Genomic DNA, 12,103 nt, shown 5'->3' on the forward strand with positions numbered 1-12,103 from the left:
TTGTGCTAAAGCCACCGGAGGTGACCCACATGGCGCAACAGACCTCTCCTGACCCACCCGCTGCTCCCCTCAGCAGTGTACTTCGTCAATCTGCCTGTTCTCCTCCCCACTCTGTCTTTGGTGAATCCTCTCACCGCCCCTGCACCTCTGGCCTGTACCCCAGTTCTGTATAAATAAATAAATAAATCTTTAAAAAATTGTTTTTTAAAAAATGATAGTAAGTGTATGAAATGTGTTCTTTACCTAAAGTTTCTGTACTCCATGTTGCATAAAATCCACCATTTTGCACTGAATGGTCTGAGTTAAAAATCACCACTAGTTTATTGGAGCCAGAGTGGACTGGCCTGGGGTTTGAGTCTCCACAGTATTGTCCTATGATGGGCGATCCAGAAGAGCCACCATTCCTGATGGTGACAGAGTCCCAACTACAGGTTACATGGGATTCAATATCAAAGTTACTAAATATCAGCTGTAAGAGAAAAAAAAATGCATGAAAAGAAACAGTTTTTCTATAAGTGAGGTTATCTACATAGATATGATGCATACATCTATCTTATTTTTGTTTTCTGTTTTAAATTTTATTTTATGTTAATTGATATAATTTTGTATGTATGTCTTTTATCTAATTCTCCTGTGTTTCCCTCTCTATTTCCTTATTGAAACTGTTCTTGAAAATATTGAGAGAGGAATCTTCTAGAACTGGAATCATTAATATGTTACCATCTCAGTCCCCTGGGCTGGAGAGGGGTGGCAGATCAAAAACATGAATACACCTCTCCTGGATGGGAAATTCTCTCCTACACATAGCTTTTCCTGTGCTTGTGAAGAAGACTTCATTTTTCATTAATTGTAAATGTTTAGATGCCAATGTATGTATGCTATGTAATGAGAGAATTTTAGGGAGAAAGTGATTTGCTTGCAGGATCAAAGCCTATTCTGTTTCCACACCAGTCAGGTTACTTTTCGATAGTCCTAGGAGTATTTCAATCTGTTATCAGAACTCACAGTGATGGTATGGCCTTGTGGAGCTTCCAACAACCAAGAGCAGTGGGTCAAGCTCTCATAAGAGGCTGGATAGTTGGGGCTTGTGATGATTCCACTCTCACCTCTCTGTATCCCGCCACAGTCTGAAATTAGATTTGTAAACTTTATAAATAACAGAAGGAAATAAAAACCCAAGGAAGTAGTATATCCATCATACTTACTGTTAAGTGTATGTATATATGTGTGTGTGTATATGTATATATATATACATTTTTATATGTGTGTATACTTAATACAGACACATATGTGTGTAGTGTTTACATATGTATATGTTACAGTGTATACATTATATATATATTCTCATTTAATTAATAAAAAGAAAATAATTAGCATATTAAATACTGGACAATTTAGAAGTAAAGAGATACAAAAAAATGAGTAAGTTGCTGAAATTGAATGAAAGCAAAGTAAAACTGGGTAGGAGATTAAATATCAACATGATCCCATGTAGTGTTAAAAAAGAATCACATACTGAGAACAGGCTCAAGTTTAGTACAAAAGAGAAGGAAGTTACTTTATACCACAGCTGGAGAATAAATTGATGTGTGCACAACTGACAGTGAATGTACTATGAAAAAAATAAACACCATCTCACTCCTTGAAAAAACTAGGCCAGTCAATTAATATAAATTTGTAATGATCAATTCCATAACTAAAGACTTTGTCATTGCTAATAAGTACATGTTTTCAGACAGCTATCACAGCATATATTTTCATAAGAAGCTGAAAAATAGATACATTTACAAGCATAGAATGGTTTGATGTTCAATACAAATAATACCGCTTCCTGAAGCCTGTCTCTCTTCTCTCAGTCTGCTAAAAAAAATCAGCTAGTGAGATGGTTGCGGGAGTAACTAATCTTACATCGTTTCCCAACTAGTCATTTAGTTATAACACACAGAAAGTTAGATAAAACTATAACGAAAACATATACCAATTTGTAGCCAAACTCAGTAGAAAGAAAAGGAATCTCCAAAGTAATAAGGGTACTCAAATTCTGAGGCTTAATCTCATGAGCCAGTGTCAGTCTCAGAGGGTATAGAACTAAGAGTGTGGCCCCACAGGTCGTGCTCTGGGGGTTTGACCAGCAGGCAGAAGAATGTTTGGATTTAGACCCCAGCAAAAGAAAAGACTGGAACTAAGACTTCACAAAGTTTTCCATGTGAATGAGGAAGGGTTAGGAAAACATCAATGACCTAGGAAAACAGTAAGGAGTAATGTCACCTGACTTGGGCTAATTTTTCAGGCACAAACACAGTGTTACAGATGGAAATCCAACACTAAACAATAATAAATAATACCCAGTGATATATTTGAATACACATCATGACCAAGTAGGTTTATCTTGGAAAGGATGACAAAATATTTTATTTATCATATTAACACATTAAAGCAGGAAAAACTAGTATTATTTCAACAATGAAGGAAAATCATTTGATAATATCTTATGCCCCTTTACAATTAAAAAGCAAACAAAACATACATGAAGAATTTGGAGGGACTTTCTTTGATCTGATAGAGTGTTTATGGAAGACCTAAGAGCTAACAAAATATTTTAACAATGAAATTATCATTCACATTAGAAGAGTGCATTAGCCTCCTTCATTCAATTACACGGTGGTCTTAGGTAGAGAAATGCGACAAGAAAAAGAGAGAGTTTTCAGATGGCAAAGAAAAAGAATAGTATCATTTGCAGAAGATATGATTGTATACATTCATATACAACCTATAGAAAAATACAATTAATAGACATATAGCAAGATCACTGGGCTTAAGACTAATGTAAAAATTTTAATATTTAATATACCAATTACTGTCAAGCAGCATATATAACATTACCAACAAGGTTAATTGCTACCTATAAATACATTTAACAAAATATTTATGAGATCTTTATAGAAAAATTACTAAAAATTTACCAAATATTAATTGCCAGAGTTTGAAAGTTTAATCATATCTTACTTGTAAAGGAATACTCTGCATGGAATCCAGTGTGTTCTACACGCTCATTGGTGACAAACTGCATCCACACTTGAGGATTAGGTATAACCAATGGCACTGAAGGTTTTGAAGGGCCACAAAATCTCCATATCAAAGGTCCATCAGCATTATCTAAACACAATTACATGGTGCCATTATTTATATAGCTTTTTTTTAAAAAGCCAATAATTCAGTAAGAATGACTAGTAAAAGCCATTCTAAAATACTTAGTGACATACAATTAAAATATCATTGCAAACATTTCATAAAGTTTCTATTTCATCACATGCCAAAGAAAAAGTTCTTCCAAATGTGTAAGTCTCTCTTATAAACACACTCAACACACATGCTTTTTTGGTATGAGCTGTTTGCTGTTTTCTCTACTGTATGTGCTTTTTTTTTTTTTTCAATTTCTGTTTTCATGGTTACTTTAACATATTTAAATAGAAATATAACTAATTTTTAAAATGCATGGATATGCTCTTTGTTATTTAGGGAGTAAAATATTATAATGTTAGTGACAAAGGCTATCATCAAGAAAAAAGTGGTATAAATTTTTTACCACTTTATAAATCCACTTTATAAAAGTGGATAAAAATTTAAAGATTTCTTTACTGCATTTAATCAAACAAGATGAACAGAGTATTCACTACTCTGGCCAAGATTACTGGATTTGAAACAGATTATTTTTATGAAGATTATTATCCACAGTAATTTGACTAATATTTATAAAGCACCTGCAGAGTTGACACACACCTGTTCTGTTTATCATCAGACCAACATCACTAGCCATATGTCAACAAAATATAGCACTTTCAATGTCTTTTAAAAAGAAGATTGCCTTTAGCTTACAGACACTTAATGTACAGCTGTTCTGCTTGATTCTATCAGCTAGTGGCTTTGAACCGGGTGGAGGTCGTAAGGATGTATCAGAATCACATGGAGAATAATCTTAGACTACATAAGCCTTCTAAGGTTCATTTTCCTTAGAAAGACCAGATAATTCTCCTGCTGAGGCAGTTGGTCTGTTACCATAGATAGACTTTATCAAATTTTCCTTCTTAAAAACTCCTTCCATGTTCCCAAATCTCCATTGATTTCTATGGTTATCCATAAACATTGCTACCATGTTCCCAAATCTCCATTGATTTCTATGGTTATCCATAAACATTGCTACCATTTCTACTGATTCTACCTTCTTTTCTTTACATTTTGCAAAAATGTGAAGCTTAGTGAACCTTACATAGCCTAGATGATATACAGTGTTACCTAGCCTATTGATTTTTTCAACTGGGAAGACAACCAGCTGGGCGTGGTATGGCAACAACACCTTAAAGTGTGACCCTATACCTTTAAGTCATTTCACTGGAGGGAAGAATTAAAATAGATTCATCTTCTACAAATAAAGATTTTTAAATTTCTACAAGATTATCATTTATCAAGTACAACTGAACACATTTCTCTCATGCAAACAGAGACTGCTTTGGGGATAATTCTGCAAGTACCTTCCATGTATTTTTTCCATCCAGTATACCACAAAGCTTCTCTAGATTTCTAAGGCCTAAGTGGAATTTTACATCCTCTTTTAAATCCTCTAAGTTAAAGAAACCATGAATACATTCTGACCATGCTGCATTCCTGTCTCCAAAAATGGATTCTTGAGGAGTAGGCGATAGTTGCAGAACTCATTAAAACATCAGAGACTAAAAGAATCTCTCCTGGGTAAGTCTTACATGAGATACAGTAAACACTGACAGATCCCACTGTTCATGCAGATTGTTCTCAGCTGGGCACACACAGAAATATGGTTTTGTTTGAACACTATTTTGAATCTTATGTATGTATATTAGTGATTTGATTCCCTTCATTGTTGGTGGTCTCCAGGCATAAGCTGAATACTGTAGATAAATATGAAAACAGATTCCTTAAATGAACTCACCCACTCGGAATTCAAGGACATCAAATTGACAGTCTTGGTGACTTTCAAGGTAAAAATTGTCAAAATTGATGTAAATGGATGAATTTTCCTGATTTGGATTGCTCAGAGTCCATTCACAGTTTAGGTTTCTTGAGTAGTTACTGACTCCATTATAGCCAGGAGAGGAAAAGTTTCCATTAGGGGAATTTGTAAGGGATCCACCACATACTAAGAAAGCAAAAGGCAACAGAAAATTAGCAGCAAAAGATTAATGTCATAATGGAAGATACAAACACTTTATAAATAATAACAAAATATTGATGACAGCAACATTTTTATCACTTTGATTTTCCTATGTGAAGAGTAACTCATAAATACAAACTAAAGACGTTTCAATGGGTTTAGTAAAGAAAGATGTACACCGATAAACAACTCCTTTATTTCATGATAGAATAATAGAACAGGGGTTGGCTGTACATAAATATCTTCTAATTTGGGTCTATTGTTGTTCATTAAAATTTTTATTTATTTTTTGTTTATTATTTACTTATTTTTAATTTAGAGTAACATGTAAACATAGCACTGGCCCCAAAGGTTTCTGACTTGATTTAACTCAAAAATTTTATTGGATCAAACAGCTAATTACAGAGTGCCAATGAATTTGCCCCATTTAATAAGAAAATGGATGGTCCTTGTACAATGAAATAACTCAAAGTTCTTTTTAATACTCAGCTCCACTCCTCCTGATTTTAAAACTCATAGATAAAAAAACAAATCCAGAAAGTAGGAGAAGGAGCTATGGAGTAGAAAGGTCATAACTTGCTTGAATGTTAAATACTTTACATTGAATTTGAGCCCTTTATTTATTTACACTGGAAATGTATATATGGAAATAACAAAAATGTCTGTTTTCAGTTAAATTAGTTGCACATTGTCTGTCTTCAATTAAATTAGAAGTCAGTTGCCTTCTAAGAGGTAGATGATCTCTTTTCAACACAGTAAAATGGAGTAAGGACTGAGAACTGCTACTAACTAGAATGGTGACATTGCATGGAATGGAACTAGACTTAATCCCCATAATAGCACATTTATATTTCTTATTTATAATCACAGTTTTCTTTCCAAAATCAGAAAGTATTTTTTTTCCTGTTTGGTATGGGTTTTCTTAACTGGTTATATATTTTTTTCTTGTACAGAAAATCCTAGATGTGACTTTGATTACACCTAAGAAAAAAGGAAAATTCCTTTTTAGTTTTTAGCAATACTAATGAGGCATCCGCTGTGTACATATGTGACTGAGGCAGGTGCATGCATAACTTCTATGTTACCTGCATCTTCGCTGGATGTGTAGGAAGCAATGAAGCCTCCATAGGGCCTGGATCCATCAGTGAAATAAACAACTTTCATCATGTTCCCTGAAGATTTGATCTCCTCACTTACATTCATACTACCACACAGCTTCTCTAGCTGAGGTGAGTTACTTCTAAGGCCATTGAATACCTGTTGGAAAATTGGTTCAGCCTTTAGACACACAGCCCATCTTATCAAATATTTTCTAAGAGGTTGCATTCCTAGTCCAAACACACTTTCTTCTAAGGTAACCCATTCTAAATGAATTACTTAACAATATGGGTTCTTAGCCCAGTGCTACAAGCCACTATGTACCTGGAACAAATCTTTTGGTCTCAAGGTCATTTCACTAAAATGAAAGCATTGCAGTAATGCCCTCCTGCCACGTGGTGACAAATGACTTACTGCTCTATTCTTTGCAACTGGACAATTGTGCTCTAAATGTAAAGTAGAAACGACAACCTACATCTTCCTAGAGTTCACTCATGGCAGTTTTTTTAAACAATGCTTCAGGACTTTTCTATATTTGGAATGAAGGCCTGCTCCAATCTCTGAAATGATTTCAAATATATAATAACTCAAGTAACTTTAAATATCCTTTAAAAATATTCTCTAAAAATCAATCTCGGGCTCTCCCTGGTGGTGCAATGGGTTAAAGCACTGCATTATGAAGCTCTCCCAAGCCACTCTAGCATGAGTTCATTCCCCTTCCAGGGAGCTAACCCATATGACCTGCCTGCTGCTCCCCTCACAGTGTACTTCGTCGATCTGCCTGTTCTGCTCCCAACTCTGTCTCTGGTGAATCTTCTGACCCACCATTCCTCTGACCTGTGCCCCCATCTGTACACATAAACAAATAAATCTTTATAAAAAACCAATCTAAATCAATATAATCATTCTTCCCTAATCAACTATAGATTCAACAATCCAATGTCCTAGTTTGAATTTTTGAAAATTAATAAGGGTACAGTTGACTTCATATTATTAAACAATAATGCTATTTAGCACATAGGTATAATAATTGACAAAGCGTTATTATAGTTCAGTACAAAACCAAGTGAATGTTTCAGCATGCCTCATTTTCATTGTTTAAGAAACACCCAGAAGTAACTAAACAATAACTGATTGGTTATATTTCCATTTCTAAGAAGAATCTGAGTGGTTCATAATTAAAAATAATGAATCAGAATATGACACTAAGAAACAGAATTATGGAGAACTTACTTCCTAACAAAAGATCTAAATTTGTTGCATTTTTTTTTTCTCCTTACTATAACTGATCATTAAATTTAATTTTGTGGGGGCTTCTGGTTTAAAATGTCTTTCAGATCACAGGACCAGACACAGCATCTCCTATTATTTACTGACATGGACAAATGTCAGACTCTACTAAAAATCCCCTGGAATTATCTTTCCAGTAAGCACAGCACCCTCTCAGACATATGGTATCATCTCTCTTTTTTCAAATTAAGACACCATAATTCAGAAAAATTATCCAATTTGCTTAAGTTAACAAAGATAGCTAGTAGAATTAGGAGTCAAATTATCCCTTTGATTTCAGATCACAAAACAATGTACAAGGAAAGAACAGAAGACAAATATCTCAATAACTCTGAAAACAGAAATGGACAAAACACTGCCAGAGTCAACAGGGATTATTACTAACCATAAGGTTAATGGAACATGCTGGAACCCATGACCACTGACCTTTACCCCTACCCCAGTGTCTGCTGAGGCTCACAGTGTCTAAATAAACTGTACAGGCATCCATTTCTCGTGTGAACTCCTGCTTTCAGGGCAGCCGGAGCACTGATCCACTTTCCTTCTCACTTCTGTTTACACTCAGAAACCACAAGTCCAACAGAGCAATAGAGTAGGAAGAAGGTAGAAGAGATTGAGCACAAGCTCTAAGATTTGCTTTAAGCAGGAATAAAGTCAGGTACATGTTCCACTGTAGGGCACACTGGATGGTGCAGCTTTCCTACTTCTCCATTTGGATAGTCACATTGGGAGTGGGGTCATGTTAGTTGGATGCTAGCTTAGAAGCAATGCATTTAAAGTTACCCTCACTCAACCTATGGGTATTAGGCTGCCTTCCTCCCTCCCTCCTTCCCTGTCCCCTTTTCCCCTTCCTAGTGGTGCAGAGAACCCTGGGTAAGGTTAAATAAATGTAGCATATTTAAGGAAAGCCTCATAGATCAAAAGTCATTTGAGCAGAGACCTGCTTAAAGTGAGAGTGGGCAGCAGCCACCTGGAGAGAAGCATTCCAGAGAGGCAGCGAATACTGCTAGTGGGTTGTGGAGGTATTTGCACATTCACAGAACAGGACAGGACAGAGACTACTGGGTTGATCACAGTGAACAAAATAGGAGGGAGTCTGAGATAAGAAGCACAGCTGGGGAAGGCGGGAGCAGCAGATAATGTCATCTCTGGGGCCATTGTAAGAATTTGGGACTTCTCTCTGAGTAAGAGGAGAGACTAGGAGAGAATTTTCATAATGTGATCTGATTTAGATTTAAACTCATCACACTGGTTGTTGCAGAGAATATACAGAAAAACAAGAGTGAAGGAAGATTTCCAACTTATTAAAATAAACCTGCATACATGGTAGTGGTGGTAGGAGAGGATTTATGAGAAGTAGTTAGATTCTGAGTGTTTTTAAAAGATATTGACAATGATACTTGGCTTATGAATATATGAGAGGAGGAACTCCAAAACAGACATCAAGGCTTTTGATCAAGGCTTTCAAACTAAAAGTTTGAAATTTTATTTACTGAAATAAAAAGACAGAAGAAAGGGGAAGCTGGGTGGGAAATTAATATTAACCTACAATTAATTTAATATATACTCATGTAGATCTGCCACTTCAAAGTGGACAATTCTCTTCCCTGCTTATAGATCTCATTTGCTGAGGAAAGTTAAGGGTGCTAGGGGTATAGCTTAAAGCATTTCAGCTTGGCAACATGATGGGAAGCATCACAGTCTTCCAGCAACTCTGGCGGACACCAGAAATTATGTAGGACCACTCATCTGCTTACATTTTTTGTTGGAACTTATCCTGTGACAAGTAACTTCCAGCTATATGCTACCCATCGGATTAACTTTTCTCTGTTCACCCAACTTTGCCATATGTAATAACCATTTGCTCTTAAATGTTGACCTTGATCTATGTAGTGACAACTGATAGCTGCTTAAAACAAATTTGACCATTATTTTGGCAGTTTATTGTGCTTTTGTGCTATCTTAAATATGTAGCATTTGTCTGAACTACTGTTCTGCAGGTGGAAATATTCCTGTCCTAGATATCTGTCTATGATTAATGGGCCAATAAACTCCTGAAACAATGGAACATAACATGCCTGGCTCCTGGGGACACTTACTGTCACATGCTCATTGCTGCAAGATGGATGAGCTTCCAGTCTCAGGTTGTTAAAAGTTAGGGTGATCCGCCTTCCTTCCTGCACCATGAGTCTCCACTCGCAGATCCTGCCATGAGGATTTGGGTTCAGGTAGTTGGGAGAAATAAATGTTCCAATAGGGCCCTGCAGATCCCCACCACAATCTGAAGGGAGGACAAAGCAAGACAATTGTTCAATCAATCAAAATAACCCCTTCTGTAAAAAATAGTTTTCAAAACTAAAGGACTTTTTAATTATTATTATCTGAATAAACAAACTCATTGCTCTTTTACCGCTATATATATGTAAGGACTTTCAGAGAACATTTATATTCAGTTTCTATCTCTAATATTTAACATTTACTCTTTGTTTCCATGGATGATATTTCACTGGCAAAATTTTATCATCATGGCCCCCAAAATATGAAAGACCAATAAATGTAGTAATCATAAGGCTTAGAAAGGTCACATGGTTAAAATAGCCAGATTTTTTTAGGCCAGATAATTATTCCACCTGACTTTGTCAGGAAATTTGGAATGCAAGTTCTGCATAACTCTAAGATGAAAGCACTGTCCTGCTTGAGATTGGATACTGCAGTACAACTCTCATTTCCTTACATCTCCCACAGCACCAGTTATTTTAAATTATAGCATGGATCATAGTTGAGGTTCTTCATTCATTAATGTGGCTCTTTCACTAATGACTATTTCTCCACTAAGTTCCAAGAATATGGGTGACAAGTTTTTCCCCAGCTATTGTAACACTATTGTGCACCAACTATTGTGCTTATTTAGTGACTAACCTGCATAGGTGTTCAAATATCCATATAATAGTTTAGTGAGTCAATGATCTTACCTTCTATACTGGATATAAACTGTATTCTGAATCCTGACGCAGCAAGGGAGCCATCTGTAACAAACCTTACCAAAGCAACATTGCTAGACGTATCTATATTGCCAGGAACAATATTTCCGCAGTATCTGCCCAATAAATTTCCTGTAGTAAGCACAAAGTTAAATATGTTTATATCCAGGTAACTGATTTTGTTTAACCTGTATTTGAGGTATTTTGTTTCTAAGAATAAGACAATCCCCTATCCATGAAGAAATGGTAAACTTAACAGAAGCAAGACACACATGAATAAAAATCAAAGTATTTATTACTTTGGCTATGATCAAGCATAAAAATCAATATATTCAATATTGATACTGCAACTAATTTGTGCAAAAGCCTCTTAGCACAATAAAGAAGGCTTTCTCAGATGGTTAAAGAAATAACCCTGGGCAACAGGAGACAAACAGCCATCTCATACATTAGCCTTCCCTTTCTTTACAGGATAGCTTGAAATAACTGCTAGTGGCAATGGAAGGTCTCAGCAGGAAGAAGATACCTTCACAATGCAGTGCTCTTTCAGAACAATCTCCAGTGTAAGTTATAAAATGATACCTTGTTTACAGATGGTACTGAGGGAGAAAAAATTTGGCACTTTCCAGACCTAACTGATCTGCACATCTCTCCAAAAAAATAGACATAGATTTTTCTTTCTTGTAAGTAAGGAAATGCTAGCGGTTGAATGAATGAAAATGAATAAAATATGTGAAATAAATAAGTGGAAATAAACCCCAAAAGACAGCAGATATATTTCACTGACCAGAGGTATGGCCTTCCCAGATCTCCACAAAGTCTTTTTCACAATCAGAAGAATTTTGAAGGTTAAAGTGTTCAAAGTGGATGGTAAGGTAATGTCCTGAGGGACCTTGGAGATGCCACTGGCAGAATAAATTGTCTGTATAGGGAAGTGTTGGGTAGCCGATGCTTTCAATGACACCACTTTGCCCTGTCACAGTTCCCCCGCACTGAGCTGCAAAAAAAAAAAAGAATAATATGTTATTACAGACCTTTTTCATCAGTATATTTTTAAAATTGTAGGTGTCAAGTGAATATGAAGATTTTAAATTCTGAAAATGTTTAGTTAGTGAAGCCTTTCTTATTTGAAACCTGTTACTGATATACAGAGAAATTAACCAGAATTCTCTGCTCCAATAATGGGAAATGGAAGACTGAAAAGCTGTTGAATGGCATATTCAGTAATGTCATTGAATTCTCTTGGGACATTATGTAGGAGCTATTAGTGGCAAGTAGGTTTTATTTCAAGAGCCGATAGATTGATAGCACTGGCCCTATATTATTATTCCCAAAGACTGGCCGTAAGGGGGGCTATGGCTGATTATGGACGCTTGGTAACTCCACTTTAACGATTAATATTTAACAAATATTATACTGCTGTATCTTGTATCTCTGGGTCTTGAAAATTATTGTCCAACTATTCTTATCAGTTGCATATGAAAGTCAGATTGAAATATATATGCTCTGTCTCAGGTTTAAAACAACAAATAACTAAGTAAAACCAGGT

The 12,103-nt window shown here is 35.7% G+C and overlaps 1 protein-coding gene across 1 annotated transcript in view; it reads right to left on the reverse strand.

Annotated features, from left to right (window-relative positions):
• CUBN (cubilin (intrinsic factor-cobalamin receptor)) overlaps nucleotides 1-12,103 on the reverse strand; it is a 207,718-nt gene that overhangs the window by 51,680 nt on the left and 143,935 nt on the right. The window contains exons 46-53 of the mRNA XM_004691275.2: nucleotides 11,342-11,551; nucleotides 10,546-10,686; nucleotides 9,673-9,854; nucleotides 6,271-6,442; nucleotides 4,964-5,170; nucleotides 3,007-3,156; nucleotides 1,006-1,127; nucleotides 244-469 (exon numbers count right to left, since the gene is read on the reverse strand). Of these exons, the coding sequence (XP_004691332.1) occupies nucleotides 244-469; nucleotides 1,006-1,127; nucleotides 3,007-3,156; nucleotides 4,964-5,170; nucleotides 6,271-6,442; nucleotides 9,673-9,854; nucleotides 10,546-10,686; nucleotides 11,342-11,551 (1,410 nt within the window). The remainder of the gene's footprint in view (nucleotides 1-243; nucleotides 470-1,005; nucleotides 1,128-3,006; nucleotides 3,157-4,963; nucleotides 5,171-6,270; nucleotides 6,443-9,672; nucleotides 9,855-10,545; nucleotides 10,687-11,341; nucleotides 11,552-12,103) is intronic.

Source organism: Condylura cristata, unplaced genomic scaffold (genome assembly GCF_000260355.1).
Source record: "Condylura cristata isolate star-nosed mole 26May11 unplaced genomic scaffold, ConCri1.0 scaffold00030, whole genome shotgun sequence".
In the NCBI taxonomy this organism is placed as follows: domain Eukaryota; kingdom Metazoa; phylum Chordata; class Mammalia; order Eulipotyphla; family Talpidae; genus Condylura; species Condylura cristata.